The sequence below is a fragment of the Phragmites australis genome, chromosome 18 (genome assembly GCF_958298935.1).
Source record: "Phragmites australis chromosome 18, lpPhrAust1.1, whole genome shotgun sequence".
NCBI lineage: Eukaryota > Viridiplantae > Streptophyta > Magnoliopsida > Poales > Poaceae > Phragmites > Phragmites australis.
The window spans coordinates 21,827,651-21,854,412 of record NC_084938.1 but is presented as its reverse complement, the minus strand read 5'-3'; the positions used below and the strand labels follow the sequence as shown (position 1 = coordinate 21,854,412).

General features: G+C 46.6%; 2 protein-coding genes across 2 annotated transcripts; both read right to left on the bottom strand.

Moving 5' to 3' along the window:
- Positions 1–5,064: 5,064 nt before the first annotated feature.
- LOC133899412 (uncharacterized) lies at positions 5,065–7,279 on the bottom strand. Its single transcript, XM_062340401.1, has 3 exons — positions 6,924–7,279; positions 5,704–5,825; positions 5,065–5,594 (listed from the first exon to the last, which is right to left on the bottom strand). Exons 1-3 carry the CDS (start codon positions 7,057–7,059, stop codon positions 5,268–5,270), a joined length of 585 nt encoding a protein of 194 aa, XP_062196385.1. The 5' UTR covers positions 7,060–7,279; the 3' UTR covers positions 5,065–5,267.
- Positions 7,280–11,103: 3,824 nt separating this feature from the next.
- LOC133899353 (exocyst complex component EXO70B1-like) lies at positions 11,104–13,708 on the bottom strand. The gene has a single exon (XM_062340339.1). It carries the CDS (start codon positions 13,427–13,429, stop codon positions 11,528–11,530), a length of 1,902 nt encoding a protein of 633 aa, XP_062196323.1. The 5' UTR covers positions 13,430–13,708; the 3' UTR covers positions 11,104–11,527.
- Positions 13,709–26,762: the final 13,054 nt, after the last annotated feature.

Below are 26,762 nucleotides of genomic sequence, written 5' to 3'. Positions count from 1 at the left end.
TCTATTCCAGATGTTTCCTTGTGTGCCGCCGGCTGCTTTAAATACCCGCCGGCAGCAACGTGCCCAGAACAGGAGGGGGGCACGAGTTTTGAGATGCCATAATGGAAAGGGCGTCATCATTTCATCTGGGCGAAGTGACCGGGGGTGGAAAATACGGCACATGCCCGGTCATCCCTGTCACCATAAATGCCAGGGCAACGGGCGCCGTGGAGAGGGCCCACCGGGCAGCCGCAGAGCGGCCCGGCGTGCCCGCCCTGTCTTGTTCCCCTGCCACAGCAGCGCGGCAGACGGAACGCCTCGTCCCCTACGACGTTATCCTGAGACGGGCCGGATGGCACGGGACGGGACCCGTGCAATTAATAACCCCACGCCTCTCTACCAGAACGTGGCAGGAACTGACGCTGAGCGCGGCGGGAGCAGTTGGAGGTGACAGGCCACGCACGCTCTTTAAATGCGGCCTCGGGCCTTTGACTGACCGACACCTCATCGGTGTGCCCCTCGGGGGCCTCTGCTAGGGGGCTTTCTGGGTCGTCGGGGTACCGAGGGCTCAGGAGTACTGTTCACCTCCCCGAGCACTCTCTCCCGAGAACTCCCTTTCTTGTCCTTGGGGGTCCGAGTGCTCAGGGGTACTGTTCACCTCCCCGAGCACTCTCTCTCGAGAACGCCCTTTCTTGCCCTCGGGGGACCGAGTGCTTGGGGGTACTGTTCACCTCCCCGAGCACTCTCTCCCGGGCGCTCCTGAATGGATCCTTGGGAACCGAGTGCTCGGGGATCGCTGCCCACAGCCCTGAGCACTCTCTCCCGGAATTTTCTTCGACGGGTCCTCGGGGTTCCTGGGTGCCCAGGGGTCACCGCTAGTGACCCCGGGCTCGCTCCTCCCCGCACTTAGCTCTCCTGGTCGCCGGGGGACTAGGGTGCTCGAGGGCCACCGTACACCTTCCCGAGCACTTTCTTCCCGGTACTTAGATTTCGTAGATCATCGGGGAACTGGGGTACTCGGGGGCCACCGACTGCGGCCCTGAGCGCCCTCTCCCGGGACTTGATCTTTTCTCACCTTGCGGGAGAGACTCCGCGGGATGGCGCCATGTGGCGGATGGCTGGCCTGGCCTTGGGATTCGGGGACCCCCGGTTCCTGATACACCGACAATTGGTTAAGTTGATTGGTTATTGATTATACCTATTTTACTTAATGTTTGATGTCTCCATATGGTGACTGGCCATCATAATCTAGGAATTCATATTGTCACTATTATCTCGATATGTAGGAACAATAATTTTTAGCATTGACAATCCAGAAGAACTCGGTGAGTGATAGACCTAGAGGACTTTGGTGACCGTTCAAGATCCGAGGAACAACATGTTGCTACGAAGCTTAATGTGATGATCTGACTAACTTCTTAATACTCGCTTGCTCACCAAGACCGTGGGAGTGAGGGGTGGGCACTAGAGCCACGATGACCCTGACGAAGGGTGGAATGGCTTTTTAGGGTAACATGACTACAATTATGATATGCGACCAGCAACATATTTACCTATATATTGATTACAACTATCTACACCTATCCATGATCTGAAACCTCCAAAGCCTTATTCTATTATTATTGCATTGTCGTATTTTCATTTCCATCATTTACTTTATTGTTATTATTCTTGATTTATTTATTTTTCTTATTTATTTATATCTCCTTCACACAACTCTACACTTTATTTGCAGCTATATTAGTGATAATGATACAGTTGTTTCGTAAACTACCATCTTTTCTTTAGCTCCTTAGGTTTGATGACCTTGATACTCTTGAGGGAACTTGTTGTACGATCATGTATTCTTACAGGTAAAATCACTTTCTTAGAGGTGTGCTAAACGTCGGTGACTGGATCCCATGGCTGGACTGGCTGGACCTGCAGGGGCACGTGCGGCGGATGAAGATCTGCAAGATGTTTGAAACGTTCATGAAGAACATCCTCAATGCGCATAGTGAGTGGTGGAGGCACGAGGGCAAGGGCTTCGTGGCAACTAACATGGTTTATGTGTTGATGCAGCTCACCGATGACCCTACCCTTGAGGTCAAGCTCAGCTAGGTCAATGTCTAGGCATTTACCCAGGACGTCATAACCGACGACATGGAGAGCTCGTCCGCCACCATTGAATGGCCCATGTCGGAGCTCCTGAGGAAGCCAGCCATCTTCGCCACGGCCACCGAGGAGCTCGATTGTGTCATCGATCATGGCCGCTGGGTCACGAACAAGGACATACCGCACCTCCCCTACCTCAAGACCATCATCAAGGAGGCCTTGCGCATGCACCCTGTCCTGTCGCTCCTCACCACGCACATTGCCGGTGAGGATGGGACTATCGGTGGCTATGAAATCCCCAAAAGCTCATGCGTGCTGGTGAACGTGTGGGCCATAGGCAGGGACCCAATGTTGTGGGATGCACTCGAGGAGTTCACATGGGAGAAGGTTGCACAGATAAGGCACGTTAGACTCACAAATTAATAGATTCAGCATTGGCGTAACATATATCTTACCCATCGTTAACCATGTCGAGCGGCTCCGTGTTGTAGGGGCCATGGTCCACTACCGGTTAGCCAATGGTGAACCGCTCGTACGACCACAACTGGAGAAGAAGTGGACAACCAGTGAAGATGGCTCCCGAATCCACCTTCGTGCAAGCCTCGCATAGACCCTAGTAGGTTGTGGTTAGCACAATAAAAGCCCAACTATATTGGGGACCTCTCCCAGTTTGGCATCAACTTTCTCCTTGGCATACGAGATCAAGATCTTCAAGACTAAGTTGTCATGGGTGGTAGTGAATATGATCCGCTAATAGCCACAACAAGTAGATCTCCAAGTGCCTAGCAACCGTGTCATCGTCCACCTTAGGGTGGATGTAATCCACCTATCAGTTAAAAAATAAATAATATTAAGCATGCAGAGGCAGAAAATTAAGTACGTGAAGAAACATATGATAAGTAACGTACCACGAACTAGAGTAGAAACCTCTTTGTAGGTCCATACGTCTCGAACTTGGGTAACATCCTGTACGGGGGGCGTCGTCTCTCCATATAACCGTACCAAACCATGCCAGGATGTCATCAGGCCAGGAGGTACCCACGTCCTTGGACCCACTACATGACTTGAGTAGGGTAGGCCAAGTAGGAGTAAGATGTTCTCAAGTGTAGGCGTCATCTCCCTGCATAGGAGATAGAACATGTGCGTCTACAACCTGTACCTATCCACAAGCGCAACAAGAAGTACGCGGTCAAAACTGAACAACAGTGAAGACTCTTCTCGCCCAATCCTCGTGTCCGCCTTGACAAGCTTGCAAAGTGAGAGAAACCCAACCCCACGCAACCTGCAAACAAAATATAATATACGTCAGAGTACCTCAAGAACACTAGAAGCACGTGAAGGGAATGAATTGCAAACCTAGAGATCCAGTACTTGTCCAACCTCATGAGCTCATCCAAAACCAGTGGTTGGAGTACCGGGAGCTCAACCGCCTTAACGGTGATGAGGTATGAGCGATGCCTCTCATCCATGCATGGGTCAAGCAGAAGTGGGTGGTCGGCAGCCATACCTGCCCATAATCGTTGCTATAAAAAATATCAAATACCAGTTACAACTATCTAAAAAACTTAAGTCTAATAGTTACAACTATTCTTAAAAAAACTAGGTCCAATAGTTACAGTTATCCTAAAAACCTACGTCAAATAATTGCAACTTTCTCTTAAAAACTAAATCCAATCGTAACAACTATCCCTAAAATACCTACGTCAAACGAGTACAACTATTCTAAAAAACTAGATCCAATAATTACAACTACCACTACAAATTCTACATCAAATAAGTACAACTATCCCTAAAAAATTAGATTCAATAGTTACAATTATTAAAAAACCTACATCGAACAATTACAACTATCCCTAAAAACTAAGTCCAACATTTATTACTATCCCTAAAATACTTAAAAAAATTAGGTCCAATAGTTACAACTATCACTACAAAACATACATCAAACTGGTACAACTATCTAAAAAACTAGGTCCAACCGTTATAACTATTCTAAAAAAACCCTACATCAAACAGTTACCACTACCTAAAAAACTTACATACAACAATTACAACTATTCCTAAAAAAGTAAGTCTAACAATTGCTCTCCTACCTGCTCTCCTACCTGTAAAAGTCTATACTAAAAATATATGTATAATATCATTAAATCCTAGATTTTATACCTAACATATATCCAAAACTAAATATGATGACTAATCTAACTGGTTTATAAAGAAATAGTAAGATAGAATATTTACCTCCACATTCCGGCAACTCCTCTCCCTTCCTTTCCCTCCCCTCTCCTCTCATCTCTTCTCCTCTCTCTCCTTGCACACTGTGAAAACAAACAACTGAGCGACAATAATAAATAGGAGGTTGGCGTGCGTCACTTTATACCACAACCCAACGTGCGACATGTTGATATGGATGCCATCATGGACAACTCGATCGTTGGAATTTAGTTGACATAATTTGTCGCCCGTTGAAAGAATGACATGACTCAAGATTTACAATGATTCAAAATAGACCCATATATTTACAATTTTTAATTTTAAAAAATATAAAATAAAAAATCTTCCAAAAAGTTGGCGTTTACCATGGCATGAGCAGCTGTTTGGATGGACGCCGAATTTTGGCTCGCCTAGGCCAGCTTCGTCTCGATTTAATCACTTTGACGCCAACGCACGGTGCGCCAATTTTTTGGCAAGCCAACGTACTGACAGGGCTAGCACGAGCGCGATCCAAACGAGCCCTACAAGCATAGCATATGAGAAAGGAGTGCACGACGCTGCTTTCTGTATGCAAGCAGCGTGAAGCCTATGGTTGTCTTAGTAAACTGCGCAATAGTTCGCTCTTTCCTGCAGAAGTTCTGCACCATCAAGCGCCTGGGATGGTTCAATTCAGTTAGATGCAAAACTCTCAACATCTTATGACACTTTCAGTATGCTGACGCACAACTCCCCATTCTGAATCATCACACCGCGTTTCATCAACCAGACTCGGCTTCAATATTACACAAAAGCGTCTCTTCGTTTCAACATCGAGCTCAGCTGTTATTTTGTTTCAGTGCACAAAATGTTACAACTAGTACCAGCGCATGGGTAGGGTACGGTTTACAAGATAGTAAAACCACAACCATCATGGAATCACTAAAAATGGCATCCGATACAGATAGGCTGAAAAACATCCAGCATCAACTGAGGTTGCGCAGGACTTACTCAGTGGAAGGAATGAGGTACTTGAGGAAGGGTTCAGCCTTAGGAGCGATAGATCTCAGGTCATCAAAAGTGGCCATTTCAAAATCCTCGTACTGGAAGCCAGGGGCACAAGTGCAGCCAACTAAGGAGTAGTGGAGCTCCGGATCCCTCTTTCGGCACTTGACAAGAAAACTGCCATCCGACGCAAATGACTCAACGTCCAACGTGGGGAAAGAACCGAACCACACATTTGGTGGGACGGTATACTGGGGGCGCTGGCCAGCTTCGAGGTGCGGACCGATGACAGTGAGGTCAATGTGGCCATCATCATGTAGTTCAAAGACCTAAAACAAACAAAGTGGCTGCATTAGACACATCATGGTAATTGGTGAATTGCTCTAGTCATCTAATAGCAAGCAAATAGCTCAACAATGTCGAGCAGATAATGCTAACCGTGAGAGGCTCTCCCTTGTAGAAGTGCCAGGTTTCAGCACAGGGAATACGGTGAAGGCGTGAAACACTGCCTGCAGGAAGCAAGAAGTAGATAGCAGTGCTCACAGCACGGTCGACCTTGTCTGCAGCATACATTAAGGATATGTTAAGACACATATATATACCTATAGCAGCTTAATTATATATTCACATGCCATTCAATAACTCACTTATTGCCCGAAGTAACACTCAAAAACTCAAATGGATGCTGGTAGATGTAGGAGCAGTATGTTGAGCTAGTATTCAGCCCCCTTAGATAAGATCCACCCACCCACTAATACCCTTAGATGACCATTAGTTACTTATATACCAAACAAGATGAGAAATGGCGGATAGAAGTTTCCACGATCACATTCGTAGACATTGTGGTTAACATTTCAGCCAGGAAAAGCACAATCCTGTTTCTTGTAAAACAATGATAGCAAGTACAAAAGAAATAGAAGTGAAGGTACGAAAGTACCACACAAGTTTCCCCCTTGCCAGCGCATAAACCGGAAGGCAATAATTGATTGTCATACCAATGATGCAAAATGTTTAATGTTATCATTTCCAGGGGATTCTGATCAGCAGATGTACCATCGTACTCTGGTCGATACCATGTTTTATTACAAATCCAAGGAGGAGCAGAGGAAGTCTAATTCTACAAGCTTCAAACAGAAACCACTGTTAGTGATGTTTTGCCGCACATATCAAGACTGTTCCAGACGTATTATGTATGCAGCCCAAAGTTTCTACACCCATTAAACTTTGTATTCCTACTTAGCAGCTCAAAGAAAGCAACTACAACCAAGCAAGTGTATCAGATTACCCCAGCCCCTAATATTCCGCTCCATGAATCATGATACCGAGACAATTTGCGCTCATTTCGCCGTCGTCGTACACAAAATGATGACATACTGAAAGATCGGATCACCTGGAATTCGCAGTGTGCAGAACATATTCCGCTGAACCGTACAAATTAGTCAAACAGCAGTACTCCACTATCTAAGCTACGGCCTGCACATGCATAGGCTGAAGATACAATAAATCACATCTCAATTCGGTCTCATCGCACACTACCCTGTGCAACAACGAGTCCCAACCCGGCGAGAAAGTAAACGACCACCGCGGCGGAAGAACTAGACGAGGAGGGGGGGGGGGGAGAATCAAACGCTATAGACAGAGGGATCGGGCGTCCTTACAGTGCGGCGGGAGCTGGGAGGTGGTGAGCGTGACGGAGCCGTCGCGGAAGGTCTCGGCGTAGTAGCCGCCCTCCGGGTGCGGCTTCAGATCCAGCAGCGCCGCCACCTCCGTCGCCGTCATCTCGCCCGAGTCCATCTTTTCCCCTTCCCCCTCCTCTTCTTCCTAGATCCGATCGATCGCCTCCGTGCCCTGCTCTTCGCGGGGACTTGGATTCTTGCCTTCTTGGATTCTTCCCGGGGGGGGGGGGGGGGGGGAACGGATTCGGCTCCTTGAATTCGAACGCCGCAGGTTCCGTTTGTTTGTGTGTGCGCGTTTGTTTATCCGTATGGAACGTGGGCGGCGGGGAGTGGTTGACCACGGACATTTTCTTTCTGAAATGCAACTCCACTTGCTTGGACATACGAATTATCTATTTCGTTCATTTTATTCATATACTATTTATCAACCTGTTAATTTTAATCTATTTTAGAATCTTTTACCTCTTTTTAACATAAATTTCAACGTAAATGAATAGTTTTAATAAGATATACATTCAAGTGGGCTAATTATTACATATATTAAAGGACCGACAACTGTAGTGCTAAATTATTGTAGCTACTGTTTATGCAGGTTCTACGTACACGTATATGCATCCATATATATACACATAATTTTTTTGCGAAATTCCATAAAAATAGCAAAAAGAATATAGTTATATTGATAAATCGACTGAAATAATCTAAAATGCATAGAAAAATATCTAAAACTCAAAAAAAATATGAAACAAATTTATTTAGATTCGTATTACTATCTTCTAGATGTTAAAATTATATGTATGGATGAAAGTACCACTATTTTCCTCATACTTAAATAAATATGTTAAATATTGATAAATTTATAAATAAATATTGAGATATCCAAAAATGGTGAATCTATTTTTTTTATCTTCTTTTATCATGCTCTATGAAAAAAAAAAGGTGTGGCATAGATGTACCAATCCACTTAGTTTTCCTTGGCTCATCAACACGATTTGGTGCTGAATTCACCCGGCTTAGACAAATAATCTCAATGTACAATCCATTCGTACAACTGAGCTATAAATTTCCGCAAAAAAATTTCAGGAACAGCACGAGTTCAAAATTTTTTCCTGCATTCAGACATGTCCTGAAGGCGTTCCTGACAGAGACTCAACACATTTGCTAGTTTATGTGCTAGCACCCCAATTACCAAGGGAAACGTATTCCGTTTTATATGCTTGCGCTCACAATGCGGATCTCATGGTCTTGGACACGCCAGGCTGGACTTAGGGCGGAGCTACCATAATTCAAAGGTATTCAACTTAATATCGATTTTTTTGCAAAAATATTAATACTTATAGTATATATTACATATAGATGATAGTTGACAAGTATTTTGACATGTTTGCTGTAAGTTTTGAGTGCCAATAGACGATAAAAATCCTCCCACGTAGGAAACGACCACCCTATACCCAACTGTCCCACTCATACCACTGTAACATTCGTAGCCCCATCCCTTATATCCATTACTTCATGCCCTAATTCTACGTCAATACTATAAGTCCTCAATTTTATAATCATTTATTTTCTTTTTTGAAAGCAAATAATTTACTATCTTACTTCTGTTGATGTTGTTCTTATGCAGAAAAATAATATAAGTGTCATGGTTGACTTTTAAAAAATATTCAAATGAATTTGATCTTTTAACTCTTGACGTGGCCTATTGAACTAAGTCAAATTGCAAAGATTCCACATAGATTAACGTAGTGTATTTAACCTGTCTTTTGTTTAGTATTAAACAATCAGTAGGTACGAAAATTTTGCTTCACGCTACCACGCACCTATCGCGTAGTGTACTATACTACATTTAATCAAAATAGCTTCTCGTGCTAAAAGATAAGATTTGAAAAAAAAAAATTCTTTCAAGCTATCACACGATGCATCGATTAGCGATTGCATTAAAATTACACATTTTTAATAAGTTTGAATACTGTTATTTAAATCTTGACCCCGCCACTGGCTGAACCCGTTGTTTGGTATCGCTCGAAGCTGTTGCTGTTGCGCCTTGCAACGAGCAGCTTCTCCTTTGCGGTTCTTTTTTTTTTCGGGGACCATGAACAGGGCAAAGGACCTGACATGAAATCGCTAGCGCACATCATTCTTGCTGAATTCTGCCGAAAACCCCACCTGTGTTTTCTCTCGTTAACACGGGCATTGTAGATTATTTCGGCAGAAACAATTATTGTGCAGAGTAAGCAACAGGGCAGCGAGCGAAAACCACATGCCCACTATCATAGCTCTGAAACAGCGACGCCACGGTGTTATAAAATTAGCAATATTCTCTATTAAGCATATTCCTGCGAATCATTCGATGCTTAAGCTTAATTGAGTTGATTCTAATGAACCAACGTAACTATGCATAGTCGACAATAGCGAGAAGAATGATAAACAACTGGTAAACAAGAACGATTCACCTGCTGCAGAGTAGTCCATGTCACCTTCGTTAATCGTTACCACGGTTCAAGTTACTCACTGGAACAGCGTCAGCATCACAGGAACTCAGTAACTGAAAAACTGGAACTGGATTGAGGTCAACTATTGCAAAGTTACCCCCATCTGCCTGTTCAGTGCCATGTAATGGTCACAAGAAGTTAAAGCATACAGCTGAAAGATTAAAAAAAAATGATCATAAACTCAAGAATCATATCTGGTAGCAGATCAAACCGCTGGCGCTATGAAAAAATCATGCTAACTGTACCGCGAAGTGAGAAGTGTTCACGATGCGTTACTTTCATGTAGTAGCAGTACGCCAGTACATTGTGAATGACATGTACTAATATTTCAAAAAGAAAATGACATGAACCTCAATATTTTTTCTTTAATAAACAAATCTTTCTGCCCTTTCCACAAAGGACGATCTGATTAGCTAAGACAAACCTGTGCTTCTATCATTTGCAAGGAAAAAAGGGAAAGGAGGAAGAAATAATACGGACACCAAACAATTGTAAGTCTACAGGACTACTGGATAATATAGAAGAAACCTCAGTCCCAGCAAATATAACAGGTACAGCTGGAAGGCTGGGCAGGTAGGTACTGAGATCTTCGCAATTTAGCTATAGCATTGTCTCAATTTTCTAGTGATAGTATGCTAGCAAAAATTCAATACACAAACAAAAGAGGATACCTGCAGTCTATATATATGGCAAATATGTTGGTTTACATTAGAATAGTCTCTTCAAAAGAATTACATCAAGAACATTATAGCTCAAAAAAGCAACCAAATTGTATGTACCCTGCAGCTCTTGTACACGTGCAGCACATAACACTTGTCATCGGATTTAGTGCTATGTATGTCATTACATCATAGACAATGCTGGATCATGTTATGTAATAACACATGCAGCACCACTATGGATATACTATTTTCAGTAATAGGCATGGATACATCAATATTATGCATTTGTCAAGAAAAAAGGGTAAACACAATCAAAATGAGGATAGGGATGTTAGCACTTTTTACAATTGACTAGTCAAATACTGATACTAGGAAAGAAACAGAGTAATTGCTCTTACCTGATAACAATGCAAAACAAGGAAGATAATATGAAACCATGGCATATATTTATCTAGAATAAGTTCATATTTTCAGAGCAAGAACCATGGCAACACTTTTTTTCTGCAAGCATTTATTCTCACCTTTTCCATTTATTTAGTTGCATCTATTTTTCCTCTCTCAAATGAGCACAGGTTTGACATCTGATCCATCCCATAAGGAAAAGGAGGGACAAAATCAAACGATTGTGGCATAATCCACCTCTCTTTTCATCGCTTCTGATAATTTTTTACCTATTATAAACTATTCAAAGACCACTTACTGATATAGTAAAAAGAGGCTTTTCGAAAGGACAGCATTAAAAAGTGGTGTGTACAGTAAAAAAAATAATCACATACTTGAAACAGTCCTACCATAGCAATAATAGAATGGCATGTGTTTTCTAATTCACTGACTGTATACTAAAATAGTAACTAAGTGCTAATCTTATGGAGGTACCAGCAATCCTGCTTTCGTAGTTTAGTTTCATATTGGTTTTGACACCTGGAAATAACACTGCTATAGAAAAGGCTCAAAGCTGATTTTTGAAGTTGTAGCAGCATGATATTATCATATTACAAAATCATGTGGTACATGAGAGTAACATAAATCTTTTTACATCTAATCCACAAAGCATAGACACTTTGGATAGCTGTTAACATGAAAAGGACAACAAAAGTTAATGCAAGACACAGGCTGAAATGCCATGAGTTCCAATTATCCAACATTACCGAAATAATTTCCTATATGGACATGCTACTTGCAAAATTTATGTAATAATAGTATAACAGATGAACAAGTTTGCTTACAGAGGAAGAACCATGGAGGCAATTGAGAGCTTCAACAAGATGCCAAAATGAATTCAACTGTCTCTGCTTGAAGATCAACCAACTATACTCTCAATTCTCAAGTATCAGAACAGGGAAATTAGAGCCCCATATGCCAGCACCGGCTTCCGTGTGAAGAATAAAAGAATAAATAGCAACAACAGTCAAATGCTTGACATACAAGTCTTTCATCCATGTGATCTCCTCCTACTATGTGGGGAAGGAGGAACTCCCTCAAAGAAATCACCCACAGCTATCTCAAGGTCCTCAACTGAGTACTTGATGTACAGCTCTGGATGCTTCCCGTTCTCTATATGATGTCGAAACCTGCCAAGGAATGACCGGTATGCAGGCAGCAGCTTCTCAGCTATTGAGATCCTTAGCTCCTCCCTCAGCTGGTTGTCTGGCACACACCAACCAGACTGCACCCTATGCGCCTCCTCAAACACAACATTGAAGGACTTGAACCGCTCCCGCAACGCCGACTTGGATATCCCTGATGAAAAGCCACCACTTACATGGAGTCCCTCATCACGCAAACAATTCAAGATCTTCAACCATGAGGTCCGCTGGTAGTTCGTGGCCGCCATTGTGAACTTTCCAGTAAGCCGTTTCAAGTAGTCATCACCAATCATGCTCCAGAGGTCTGGCGAATCTTTCACCTTGTGCACAATATAGTGTACATTGTTCATCATGAACAAATGCGAGAGAGCTGGATCCTTGTAGAGTGACGCCTTGCCCTCCAGGTTGTGTTCGAGAACAACAATGATCCAGACAATGTGAACGGCAAGTGGCAACTGGTTCTCAAGCTCAGGGAGCTCGAGGTCGGCCAAGGACGGCGCGAGCTCATTGCCCTCAGCAACAAGACGCGCACTAGCTGATGGCCGAGATACGATCAGCTCCGAGAGCGTGGCCTTGTAGTCGCAAATGAGGCTGCTATAGTTCATCACATACCGAGTGAGCGGGTGGACGGTACCGCCAGGCACCGCGGTCTTGGGCGGGTCGCGGAGCACGGCGTTCTCGAACTCCGAGAGTGTCCCTCGCACGGCGTCGGCGAGGCGCGACCGGATCTCGATGGCCTGCACGTATATGGTCTCCGCAGCCTTGGAGGCTGCGAAAATGTCGGAAACGTCGGGGAGGAGGTCGGAGAGCGCGTCATGGAGGTCTATGATCTTGAAGAGCTTCTCAGGCGAGCGGCGGCCGATGCTGATTGCTTCGGCGAAGCCGAACAGCTGCAGCGCGGCGCCCTTCACCGCCTCGGCGAAGGGGGTGTCGTGCGTGGCGGGGGCGGCAGCGGAGATGGTGTTGCTGGAAATGGGGAGGTCGTGGAAGATGTGGAAGCAGAGGCGGCGCTCGCTGGCGAAGACGCCGCGGACGGCGGCGCGGGCGGCTCGGATCCAGCGGCGGATCTTGGCCTCGAGGGAGTCCCACTCGAGGCGCTGGACGTCGCCGATGCTGAGCCGCTCGACGCCCAGCCGGCGCAGGGAGGCGTCGACGGCCGGCTTGCGGACGGAGGCGTACACCTGCATGCATTCGCGGCCGTAGCCGGCGGCGGCCATGCGGGATGCGATGGTGCGTAGGTCGGCGACGGCGTCGTCAGGGAGGAGGTCGATCTCGCGGATGCTCCGGAGCGAGCGGTAGGCGCTGCTCCGGCGGCCGATGGAGGAGGACACCGAGTCGTCCTCGTCGGCGGCCGGGAAGTCGGCGGAGGAGGCCGAGTTGGAGCGGTCGCTGTTGATGGAGAGCGAGCTGAGGTCGGCGAGCGCCTCGATCTCGAGGTCGAGGGCACGGGACGAGAGCACGTGGCGGAACTCGTCCTCGAGCCGCACCATGGCGACCTGCACGGCGCCGGACCCCGCCGCGGAGGAACCCGACGACGACGAGAGGCGGCGCGGGCTCCCGACGGCCGCGGGCGAGGGCGGCGCGAGGCGGCGGAGGTCGTCGACGGCGCGGAGGAACCGGTTCGCCTCGGCACGATCCCCGCCGCCGTCGAACAGCATCCGCTCGTCCGCGCCGCCCCACGCCGAGGCCGAGTCCCACCGCATCACCACCCGCTCCGCCGCCTCCAGCTCCGCGGCCGATCCATCCATGGCCGGCTTGCTGGGTTGACTCCTCGCCTCCTCCTCGATCCGAAGCTGGCTGCCGCGGCGGCGCGAATCCGGGGAGCCGCACGTGTGGGCGCGCGCGCGTGGATATGCGCGATGGCGCACGGGGCGGAGGCGGGGGGAAGTGATATTGTAGTGGAGGCGACTGCGAGGCGAGGCGAGCTGACTCCGCCCTGTGCTGGTGCCCCCGGTGGCGCAAGACAGGCAAGCCTCTGCTTTGTTTATGCGGCCTGTGTGTTGTTTGGACTCGCGAGGACTAGGCAGCGAGAGCCACAAGCTTTATTTACTCTCGGCTGCTGAAGAGGCTGACCCACCTGTCAGTGTATGAGAGAAGCAGAAGAGTCGGGACCGACCTGTCGTTGAAGAAAAGAAACAGAAGAGATTGGACCCACCTGTCGGAATGAATAAGAGAAGGGGATGGAAATACTATAGTACTTGCCGAGGGAGAAACGTTGGAGGTAGCCCTGGCATCTGGGGCCGGGCGAAGAGACTCTACTGTTGGAACGGTATTGGTGTGTTTGATTGGAGGGGAAGATAGATGTGTTGGGGCTATCTAGTTTTTATGTATAAGATAAATTAATTTTTTATTTGATTGGTTGGTTGGATGATATATTTTCTATTTAGTTGAATAATAACTAATTTTTTGTTTGATTGGAGAGATGAGATATGATACTTGGTTGTGATGATCTCTCTATTAATGAGATGATGAACTTACCACGTATGTATTTCACATATATAAAATCAATAATATTGTGACGGGCTAAAAAAATTTCACAGAAAAGTAATAATTAAAAAACAAAAATTGATGATACACCCTTATAGATGGTAGAAAATAATTATATATTAATATTTTTCAATACTAATAGCGTCTATTAATTGCCGGTTTCCAATTTGATTGGAAATTTCCGAATAATTGAGATGAGAGAAGACGGATCCAATTTTGATTGTGGACCTTTAATCATGTAAGATATCCAGTAGAGATCATTCGAATTTATCATAATTAGTTCATTTTATAAGATTTATAGAGCATAGATAGATATAATTTAATGTATTTAATTAATTCATTATTTGTCAAGTTGAATAACACATTTAACTCAATCAGGCTTACACTTGTATTCTCCTCTGACCTATCAAGTGTTTATTTTACTATGCATCTTTATACACTATAGACATTTTTTTGTCATCGATATAGTACTAATCAAAGCAATATTGCTCAAAACCAGACGAAGTTTGTCAGCAGCCATGAAGATGAAATTCGTTTTACAGAGAATATGGCCATCAGAGGTGCTACAACTCGAATTTCATAGAGAACATGGCCATCAGAGGTGCTACAACAGGTACAGAATTGGAAGCAGAACATGTATGCTCAGACTGTCCAAGGAAACCAGAATGCTTGTAACATAACAATAAGACGCAGAATGAGGCAACCAAAGTAAGGAGAGTCCCCGGCATTACGGAAAAATTGCAATCGTGTTGTTTATGAACGGGTGCTTATGATAGTTGATGGCAAACAATAGGCGACACTTAAGCGGGTCGGTTTTGTCATGTGCAAGCGACGTGGTTGTCAATGGGGCTCGAGAGCGGCGGATCATGCACAGACGATGTGCGAGACAACTTGCGCGAGGTTCGATGTGTGTGTGGTGGTGCATCTAGGCGAGGCGCGGGGTCGAGCAAGCGGAGGCGCGCTCAGCACACGTGATGTATGCGTGAGTGAAGGGATTTGGTGGTCTACGGGAATAGACAGATGATATCAATGGTGTCCAAATTCGAGTGACGAGGAGCAGTTTAGTCCCTAAATTTATGTGACTGAACTTTTCTGTATTTGCATAAAAGCCAATGTATTTTTATAGTTTAGTCCCTAACTTTTTTTCATAATTACAAAGTGGTCCCTCTATTTTTACAAAAGACTCATAACCTTTCTATTTTATTCAAAAATATCTTTTTCTTTTTCAGATATAATCCTAAACTTGTTTTTAGCATAACTTTCTCGTTCTAACTCTGATTTAAATGATTTTCACGCTCTTACGTTCTTAGCAGCGTGTACTGTCTTTTAATATATTTTTTCATAGATGTTAGCTATTATTTGATATACTATTCTTAGATAGTTTTATTGTGTATTTTTTGGTGTGTATTGAGAGCAGACGAGAAGCAGTTTGAAAATCTTGTAGACCAAGTTTTTAAAGAGTTCGAACAGCAAGTTGGAAGAGACAAGTGTCCTTGAACATTCTGATCCTAATTTTTCAAATGTATTTTTTATTTCAAACATGCATACGGTTAATTCTGAATCATATTTATTTATAGTACTATGTTCCACATATCCCTTGTCGCCCTAGTTGTCAGTAATAATTATGTTAGGTGGTTTATGCTTAGCTTTGCACAAGGATATGGTTGTGTTGTTCGTTAAACATGACTAATGAACTATGCAATTAAGAGTTAAGAATTTCGGTAATTATTGTAGCAATATGAAACATAGGGATATTAAGTAGAAGGTTAGGTGAGGATGGTGTGAAAATGTATAGGTGCGTGGAAGCACTATAGTTGGTGGTAGTGTCTGCTTACTATCCTAAGGACTGTTTTGTGAAACGGGTAATCCCGATTAATAATTCAACCACGAGACTTATATGGGTACGACTTGATTAATTAATTAGTAGATCCTCAATATAGTATAAGCTAATGGTAGTGTAAGAAGGAAATAGTGATTCTTTCTAGATCTATAAAGCACCAGAGGGGGCTTTTAGGTGGTGTGATGCTATTTTGATAGCGGTGAAACATTAGCGAGCTTATTCTGGTTAGGAGGATGTTTTGTAACGACCTTGTAGTGAAATCTAGTCGTACATCTCGGAAAGTGTGTAAGTGTTGTGATGATATGGGCATACGGGAATCACAACTCGTGGGTAACAATGGATGTTTCTTGGTTACCTGAGATGGGTATCGAATTGGTTGGTTTGTGAGCCTGATGTGAATTTTAGTGGTTGAAAAACCTGTGTAGATGTTTCTAGAAGTGAAAGTTAAATGATAACTCAACTAGTTAAATATGATGTTTTTATAACTCTTGCGTTAGCGTAGTTGGTATTTAAACCTATTATAGTATGTTCCTTTATTCAAGTTTATATATCATTTATTTCCTACACTTGCGGAGTATGATATGTATTTACACTTGCTATTTCTATACAAATGTACTTTAAAACGTTGCTCAAACAATGAAGGAGAACTAAACTACTTCACAGACTAAGATGAAAACTGCTGGGTGTGGTGGACCTCTGGTCGATTGCCTGTGAAAGATGAGAGCTTCACTGTATTTTACTAGTATGCTTTAGTTAAGATCTTGATATCCTTTCTATTTATTAAGTTAAACGTTATAATAATGATACTACGTGTAAGATCATCTCCAAAGGATTTCTGCCAGGGATCAAAATCCCTTCACCAAGGGATTTTCGTTCCCTTCAGTGCTCAAACGGTTTCCCTTCACGGTTCCTATCACAGAGGGATTCTTAAGGTCATTCCCTTTAGGACTAGATTCTCTCATTTCCTTTTACGAATCTCTTCGAAGGGAAGCTGTTAGAGATGAGAGAAAATAAAGTAAATAAGAACGGGGAGGAGAATCAGTAAGGGAATGAAATAAATGGAATATAGTTGGAGATAATCTAATACACCGATGAAGTCGATGCATATATGAAATTTCATCCTGATATACATGTAGTTTATATCTAATATTATTCTATTATAAATCAGATGTGATAAAATTATCGTATCTTCTTGTGTTAATTTTGTACTTAGCTCGTAGATCTTACTAATTCTTACGCTAAATCGTAACACATACCTAGGAGAGGAGAGAGCGATTCGAGATGGATACATCATACGTAGCCCTTCACTTGTACGGTTGGAACGAGCGGCGAGACCTCAGAGATGATCATTACCTTGACACACTGGTGTGACAGGTCTTCTGGGATTGCTTCCCAGATTCTGTGCCACCTCGTCGGTTGTCCTAGGCAACGGCACGACTACTACCATCTGTCCATCTGGCTAAAACGCTGGATCAGCCTACGGCCCTTGTCCTCGCTCATGCCGGCGTTGTTCTCCAGCACTACGCGCCCACACCTGTTTGTGGCCTGAGCCAGAGAAAAAAAAAATCAGTCTCATATATCCAGTATATCCGACTCTGATAGAAAAAATATTATATTTATCTAAATTTTATTTGAATTTTTTAAAATTTATTCGAATTTTATTTGATACATCAGATATATATGATAAATCATATTTACCAATGATCTGATAAATTTTAATTACCAGTAAATAAAATTATGATCTGACCATATGGACGAACAATGACTCTTGGGACTTGCATTTATAAGCCGCGCGGAGCCGCGTGGACGGAGCTTGCCACCCTCCTCACCTCGCTGCAGCGAGTACACCTAGAGTTGGACGCTGCAGACGATAGAAGGCTAGGCGCTGCAGACGACAGAAGGTTAGGCGCTGCAGCGGTGCAGCACTACCATTCACCTCTGCTAGCGCGTACACAGTGGCTATGTCCGCTCTCCTGAATGACTGTGGCATTGGACACAGCAAGCACTTCCTTTGGCTCCTCCCTGTGCAAGCACTTCCTTTGGCTCGCTCACCGATAGCGCCTCCCCACAAGACAGCTCCTCCACCACCGGAATATCTCAGGAACACCCTGCTGCCCTTTCTGCGCCGACCATGAACACCTCCTCCTTCGTTGCCATCACGCGAGACAAGTCTGGGACCTGGTCGACACCTCCGCTGTGAGCCACATCACCAACATCTGGGAAGCATGGGCCTTACCAGACCTCTGAGATTCAAGACCCAACGTCATACAAAATACGGAGCAGTGCTCTATAACATCTGGAAGAACCGTAATAACAAGGTCTTCTGCAATGACTTGTTGGTTGTCGCTGGCTCAAATTGTTGGACTTGCTATAACCGATCTCAAGCTATGGCCACTAGCGGTGGCATCCAACATAAAATTTTGAGGGAAGGTTTGGTCGAAGATGTTTTGAAAACCTCTATAACACGAAAATGTCTTGAACACCTCCGTAAAACAGAGATATCTTGAAAACCTCCACAAAATAAAGATGTTTTGAAAACCTTCGCAACAAGGAGATGTTTTGAAAACATCTACCACAAGGAGATGTCTTGAAAACCTTCGCAACACGAAGATGTTTTGAAAACCTCCACAAAACGGAGATGTTTTAAAAACCTCCGCAAACGGAGATGTCTTAAGAAACCCCCCGGCATCTTGAAGACGATAGCCTCCATGCCAGAGAGGGAAGAAAACCCTCCGGCATCTTGAAGGCGATAGCCTCCGTGCCGGAGAGGTAAAAAAACCCTTCGGCATCTTGAAGGCGATAGCCTTCATACCAGAGAGGTAAGAAAACCCTCACGTGGCCTTAGACAACTTCCGCCAGGGTGTATGGGCACAGCATGGCCGGACCGTGATACTGCATTTCATGTCAGCTCATGTGAAGCTTAGCGGCAGAGGGGCTCCCTGCTTGAGCTCTTCCTCGGGCGGGGGGGGGGGGGGGGCAGGCTCCTCATCAGGAGCTCCCAGACTCACCACCGCCATCTAGACATCCTTCGCATCTGGTCGTCGCTACTATTTTTGTTTTTCTTCTCTTGCTGTGGCGGGTTGGAGTCCTATTATGTTGACCATCCTCCCTCGCTTTATGTAATTTGGCTTCGTTCGCCAAGTGGCGCAATGTCTACCTCCTGCTTTGTAAATATCTATGTTTGTGCCATTCTAGAATGCTCGTGCCTTGTGGCTAACTTGAGTAGGATTTGCGCCTACAGGTGTGGCAAGCCGAGTCCAGATAGGGCCTCACCCGCGCTTGGGATGCCGCCTCCAAGGAGGGGTCTAGTGCATCCCGACCGTCTGGAGCCACCCTACCTTTTCGGAGGCGGTGGTGGGATCACTTCACTCTGCCTCACGATTCTCAAGGGCATGTGGATTCGGAGGTGGCCGCCGACATCTTGGTTAAAGGGGAGCCAGAGGACCCCATCGCATCTGCTTCTGCTCTTGCCTCGGTGGCGTATTTTGTTGAGAAGGATGATTGGTGGACAGCTTGGGAGACCTCTGGCCCACACATTTCTCCGCATCTTGTTCTTCCTCCTAACGGAAGGGTGCCATCAGACATCTTCAAGGTTGTCATGGCCGAGATCAAGGCAGAGGTAGTCGAGGCTACGGAGGCGTCGCCAGAGGAAGAGATGGACTTTTCGGCCTTCGATACGTACCCCTTCTAGGTGGACCCTTCACCACCTCGGGCTCGGGGGGATTCAATCTTAGGTAGAAGGTTTTCGCCCCATGGGTATCCACATCGCTACTCTGTGCGCTGCTATAGGAGCCAATCCTCTGCATCTTGTGGTGCTTTGGGGAGGAGTGGTGGTCTAGCGCCTTCTATATCCCGTAGTACTCCGGGGAGGCGTGGTAGGTTAGTGTGTTTGTTAGGCCTGGATTCAATGTATAGCAGCTAGCCAGGCACAATGTTTGTATATGTCGTGCATTAATAAACTTGCACCATGTTGGTTTCACTCCTTACCTTTTTATTTTTGATCGCGCCAACACTTTGTTTGTCTCCCCTTCCTGGCTCCCTCATATTCTGCGGCTGCTAGAGGCCGGAGGATATGAGGGGGCTGGGAAGGGGAGACAAACAAAGTGTCGACGCGATCAAAAATAAAAAGGCAAGGAGTGAAACCAAAAGGCACTAGAGGCCGCTAGAGGCTAGAGGATATGATTATTTTAGGGGTGCTTAGTTGTGTTGGGTGGGAGTAGATCTAAATTCTTTGTTGGATAATGGAGTGGAGGGTATTTTGAGGAATGATACATCTCTATCGTAGTTTTGTATGTACTGTTATAAGCGAATAACTAATTGTAGTAGATACTATCCCTAGCTCGCTTGGCTATTCTCAGCATGCGTCAACTTTAAGGTTATTGGTAAGTCATGTAATGGCCGAAAGTGAACTGCAATGCTAAATAAGAGGATTAATTGATAGGGCGTACCGTATATGGATTAGGCTATTCTAAGAGGCCCTAGCCCATGGGGCCTCCTATGCGTCGTACTTATGGAGGGTCTCCATGTTCCAACTATTCTCCAGAGGGATCCCTTTGGTATTTGCTAATCGGTAGGAGCCTGTCCTGTTGGACTCTAGGATTAGGTGCGGGCCTTCCCATTTGTTGTGTAGTTTCCCCGAAGCCCGGGTGTGTTGAAGCATAGGTCTCTGAGTTCGAAGCTTTGAGGCACAACCTTGGGATTATACTAGGCCTTGGTTTCGGTGATGTAGTGGTCAAGATTCTAGATGACGTGGAGCCGCGTGCCTTCAATGAGGTTGAGGGAGAGCTCTATTTCTTCGGTAGTCTATGATAGTTGAACATAGAGTGAGCGTCCTTTGACCTCGGTTGGAGTCACAGCTTCATCACTGTATGGGAAGCAAAAGGGGGTGAACCCTATGGGTCGTGTGACCATGGTGCAGAGGGACCACAAGACCTTCGAAAGCTCTTCAACCCATAGGCCTTTAGCCAGGCCGATGAGGCATCAATTTAGGCCTAAGAGAATGTTGCCATTGGCACGCACGACATCCCTGTTGGACTGTGGGTGATGGGCGACGGTGAAGCACAGCTCAATGCCGAGTTCGGCGCAGAATTCTCTTAATGGTCCGGAGTCAAATTGTGTTATGTTGTCAACTGTGAGTTGCCGCGGAACGCCGAAGTGGTAGACTACATTTTTCTAGAAAAAATTATGGACATTCTTTGATGCGATTGCCGTGAGGCGTTCTTTCTCTACCCATTTTGAGAAGTACTCCAATGCCAGTAGTACATATCAAAGGTTGCACTTGGCGTGAGGGAATGGTCCAATGAGGTCTATTCCCCAACGTGCCATGGGCTAGATAGGAGCAACCGGTTGCAGGGGAACCAGGGGCCGGTGTCTCTGACACCTCATCCATTGGCATCCTTGGCAGGTGTGAATGAGGGCTTCTACATTGGACATAATTGTTGGCCAGTAGAGCCCCTAGTGGAATGCTTTACCGGCCAGGGCGTGGGGCACTAGATGATTGCCGTGGAGTCCTTTGTGAATTTCCTAGAGGAGGGTGGCCCCTTCCTGCTTGGTGACATAGCGAAGGAGGGGAGCACAGACGCTTGCTTTATAAAGGGCCTCGTCCACCAAGAGGTAGCCCCTGGCATTTTGTTCAATGCGACAGAGTGCGATGGGGTCGTCTGGATCCTTCGCTCCGCTCAAGAAGGAAAAGAGGGGGGGGGGGGGTCCTCCAGTTCGGTGCTTCAACAGGGAGGACGGTGACGACCATCTAATTTGGGATATTGGTGGTTGGGTGGTTGAGGACCTTGAGGAAGGCTCTCAATGGTATATCTCTGCCCCAATGGTAGCTTTTGCCAGGGCATCCGCCTGGTGGTTGCCCACTAGCGGTATGCTCTGTACAGTTATGCCATGGAAGCACCCTTCAGCCCTGCAGATGGTCTCTGGGTATCTCGCCAGGTATAGATGCCGAACATAGAAGCTCTTGTCCACATGCCCATCAACAACCTGAGAGTCGCTCCTGATGATGACTTTGGTGGCTCCTAATGCCTGGTCTTCCGGAGGCCTAAGAGGACGGCTTCATATTTGATGATGTAGTTGGTTGTCTTGAACTCCATGCGAATGGCGAACTCAGCCTGCTGTCTTGTGGGGGAGAGAGGACCACACCGACCCCTGCACTAGTGGAACTTTAAGCTTCGTTGGCGTATATTGTGCATACATCTTGAGGAGGGGTTGTGGGGGATTCTAGAGGTGCTGGAGTCCATTCGGCGAAGACCTGTGACTTGATGGTTGTACGGGCCACAAACTTTACCACAAAGGGGGATAGCTCCACAACCCACTTGCCGATGCATCCAGTCGCCTCCCGGTTGCAAAACATGTCACCAAGCGGGTATGAGGTTGGTACAGTGATGTCATGGGCAATGAAGTAGTGTCAGAGTTTGAGCGAGGCCACTAGAAGGACATATGCCATTTTCTCAAGCTCGATGTAGTGCTTCTTAACCCCGGTTAGGGCCTTTGACACATACTTCACAACCCTTTGTGTAGAACAACCTTCACTGTCCTCCTCCCGTATTAGAGCAGCACTTATAGTGGAGCCAGAGGCGGATAAGTAGATGAGGAGCCCTTCACCGAGAAGGGGTATCGCGAGTATCTTGAGGTCAGAGTGGTGGGCTTTGAGGGCCTTGAAGGTGGCCTGGTATTCCAGAGTCCATTGAAAAGGTTTAGAGCCCCTCAACATTTTGAATAATGGAAGGTTATGCTCGGCAGATTTAGCGAGAAAACAACTAAGGGCCACAAGGCGGTCGACCAGGCGCTGGACTCCCTTCGTATTAGTGGGGGGTGACATCTCTGTGACGATGTATATCTTTCAAGGATTAGCCTCGATGCCCATCCAGGAGACAAGGTATCCCAATAGCTTGCCGGCTTTGGCACCGAATACACACTTCTTAGGGTGAAGCCGTACGCCTGCCGCTAGGAGGCTGTAAAATGTTTCTTGAAGGTCAACATCATGGTCGGCCTCAAGCTTGCTCTTCAAAATGATTCCATCAACGTAGGCTTCGACGTTGTGACCTAATTGTTCCACCAGGATTTTACGTACCAAACGAGAGAAGGTGGCTCCAGCATTTCAAAGGCCAAAAGACATCCGAATGTAGCAGTATACCCCAAAAGGGGTGAGGAAGCTAGTATTATTCTCATCCTTCGTATCCATCCACACATGGTAGTATTTGGAGTATGCGTCCAGGAAGCTTAGCAACTCACAGACAACGGTGGAGTCTACCAGCTGGTCGATATGAGAGAGAGGGTATGGATCTCGGGTGGCAGGCTTTGTTGAGTGAAGTGAAGTCGATGCACATGCGCCATTTCCCACTGTGTTTCTTGACCAAGACAGGGTTTGAGAGCCACTCTAAGTGTATAACCTCTCGATTGGCTCCAGCCTTTAGCAACTTCTGGACTTCCTCCTTAGCGGCCTTTGCTCGCTCAGAGGAGAGCTTGCGAAGCCCCTAGCGTACTGGCCTGGCCCTCAGATCAACCCAGATGGCATGTTCGATGATGCAGCAGTTGACTATAGGGAGATCCTGTGGGGACCATGTGAAGACATCGAGGTTGCCCCGCAGGATGGCTAGGAGCTAGGCTTCTTGTTCCGAAGTGAGGTCCACCCCAATTTGGAAAGTTTGGTTAGGGTGGTCTGGACATGCTGGAACATCTTTGATATCCACCTCCAGTTATGGCTTTGGAGGGCCCTCAGGGCACACCGAAGGGGGTCTTTGAAGTTCTCTTGGGCCACATTATGGACACGACGGCCATTGAGAGGTGCAAGGTGCTCATACTCGATGCGCCTTGCCAAGTGTTGGTTACCGTGGATGGAGATCAGCCCCATGGGACCTGGCATCTTTAGGCAGAGATAGTTGTAATGGGGAATGGCTCCGAACCTGTTTAGGGTCCCTCGACCTAAGATATCATTGTAGGCGTAGGGTACGTCCATGATGTAGAAGGTGATTACATCGACCCGCGCTGCAAAGCCTTCGCCTAAGATGACCAGAAGTTCTATTTGACCTAAGGCATCAAGAGGGGCCTGTAGGCCGAAGAAATCAGGCTCTGCGAAATGCAGAGTCGGTCAAAGGCATGTATGAAGAGGAGGTCCACCAAACTGCCTTCGTCTAGCAGCATCCTCCGGACTTCAGCGATGTTGGTTGAGATAACTAAGGCTTCAGAGTGGGGGAGATTTATGCCCTCGGAGTCGTCGAAAGTGAATGTTATAGGGGCGTTAGCCCATCTGGGGGTCTAACGATGGATGTTGGTTGTCCCGACATGGTTCACCCCACGAGCATAGTCTTGCCATTACCGTTTTGAGGAGCAGTTGGAGCTTCCTCCTCCTGTTATGGTGAGGATCACCCACCTGGTCCTGTCTCCCTCTTTGTTGTAATGCTCTATGGGAGGCAAAGGCGGAGGAGGCAGGGCCAACTGGGGAGGGTTCTCCAAGGCCATGTGAGCAACCTAGTGGTCCACCGCCGGCCTACAGCCTTCGAGTCGTTCACCATCGGCCCCTTTCACTGCTGGGTAGCCTACCTGCCTCCTGAGGTACTCCTCTTGGAAGTTTATGAGTGTATGACAGTCTTTGGTGCTGTGTCCATATCCAACCCCGTGCATGATGTACCAGTGTCCCTCCTTAAGGTGCCATCCTGGGTGCGATGCCACTCGGGAAAGGCTCTGGAGCATCCTCGGCCGTGGCCCCTGAGACGTGGTGGGTTCGGAGCCCCTTGGCCTTGACTGATGTTGTTGATGTTGCACTATCGTCACTGAGCCCTGCGCACCCTGGAGCCCTCAGCCTCCTCGGGGCCTCTTTTTGTTTCTGGAGGAAAAGAGGCATGCAAGGACCCTGCCTATCAGTGCAACTTCTCTGGCTCGATGCTGGGGGTTGAGGTAGCATGCGTGAGCTTTCGGTGGAGCTTTTCTTCCTCCGCCTATGCATATTCCTCGAATTTGCACATGAGGGCCTCCAACGAGCGCACATGGTGTTGGTTGATCGTAGAGGGGTGCTTCAGCTAAGCTCTGGGTTACAACATCGATGATCGACAACTCCGATATGCCTGTGATCTGGGACTTGGTTTGGGAAAACCTTTGGAAGTAATCATGGAGGGTCTCGTCTAGCTGTTGCCTGACGATGAACAAGCTCCTAGAGATCATTGGTTCGACAAACGTGCCATAAAAATTGTTGCAGAAGGCATCTCGGAGCTGAGCCTAGGCGTAAATGGTCCCAGGATCCAGTGCCAGAACCATAGGAGGGCTAGTCCCTCCAGGGCGAGAGGGAAGTATTTGGCCATGGTGTTCTGCCCGCCTCTATTGGCCTCTATGACGAGGGTGTACGAGCGAACAAATTCCTCCGGATCCAACTCACCCCTAGACTTTGGTAGCTTAGGGGTTCGAAACCCCTCCAAGAAGGGTATGGCCTATAGGTCTGCTTACAGGGGAGAATCGTGGTCTAGTAATGGAGTCTCGCACCGATGGGCTCGAGGCTTCAAATCCTGCATACCAGCTGCCAGTGGTGCCTGGTGGTGATGAGGGGCTGGGATGTTGAAGTTCCCACTAGCACCCAGAGCCCCAGCCAGCATAATGATGGCCATTATGGGAGCAGCCGTGGTCAAGCACATGGGTTGCTGTGCAGCCTACAGGGCTGCTTGCAGCTCCTCTAGCTGAGCCTGAAGGGTCACCACGTGCGACTGATGGTCGGCCATGGTGGCGTTCGTGGTGATGGCTCTGGTTTCAACCCATAGGGATGCAATGGGGGTCTCGCTACGCTTCTGTTGAAGGGCTATCGGGGCGGTTGGCCCGCTGGCGCCAGCCGCAGCCAGGGTCGTGGCGGCTCTTGCAACGACGATTTAGCTACAACACCTAGGGATGTAGTGGGGGGCTCATTGTGCTACTGTTGTAGGGCCTCCGAGACAGCGGGCCTCCTATCGTTAGGCACAGCTAGGGTCGTGGCCGGGCTGGTGGTGGCCCTAGAGCCCCATTCCCCCTAGTTGTGGGGTTGTCATTGGCGTATCGCAAGCTCGGTTGCAGCGATCGTGTGGACCTTCGCACAGGCATGGTCGAGGAGTCGGCCGCCGATGCTGTGGCCTTGGTGGTCTTCTTTTTGGGTGATATCCTACCTCTTTTGTACTTCTACGTTCGTTCTCCATGGATGGCACGCTGTTGGTGAAAGAAAAAGTCTTCCACGATGTAGGAAATATGCTCTTAGGGAGATTGTAGCATTTACTTTAAGACATGTATGTGATTTTGGTGATTAATGACAACATAGTCAATGCGACTAACATGCGTGTCAAGTATATGCTTTAGTATATCTCATGGATGCAATAAATAAAGAAGCCACTGAAGCTAGGACAAAGTTTGGTTGAATTGGAAAAGACCTAGAGAAAATAACTTCACCGGATGGTCTGGTGCTGGACAAGTTTGTACATGCCAGAGCTTTGTGTCCAGATACAGTTGATCTCACCAGATAGTCCGATGTTAAGCAAGTTTAACACACCAGATAATGAATAGTACAAAGAGAAAGTAGAAGACCCCACTGAATGGTTCAGTGCTTAGGAAGTGTGCTCACCGGAGCATTTCTAACAGAGGGTGAGGATCATCTCACCGGATGGTCTAGTGCTCAATGTATAGTACACGCAGTAGCATTTCTAGAGGAAGGAAGAGAAGAAGCCATACGCCGGATGGTCCGGTGTGAAGAGATGTGAACACCGGAGGCTTACACTGAAGTATTTCCTGCAGAGACGTTTTCA

Bases quoted from the DNA above. Each gene is read 5' to 3' on its own strand.
- LOC133899412 (XM_062340401.1), bottom strand. From the start codon at position 7,059: ATGGACTCGGGCGAGATGACGGCGACGGAGGTGGCGGCGCTGCTGGAT. The intron at 5,826-6,923 runs GTAAGGACGCCC...TGTATGCTGCAG, and splicing joins CTCCCAGCTCCCGCCGCACT to ACAAGGTCGACCGTGCTGTG. The intron at 5,595-5,703 runs GTTAGCATTATC...TGTTTGTTTTAG, and splicing joins ACAAGGGAGAGCCTCTCACG to GTCTTTGAACTACATGATGA.
- LOC133899353 (XM_062340339.1), bottom strand. From the start codon at position 13,429: ATGGATGGATCGGCCGCGGAGCTGGAGGCGGCGGAGCGGGTGGTGATG.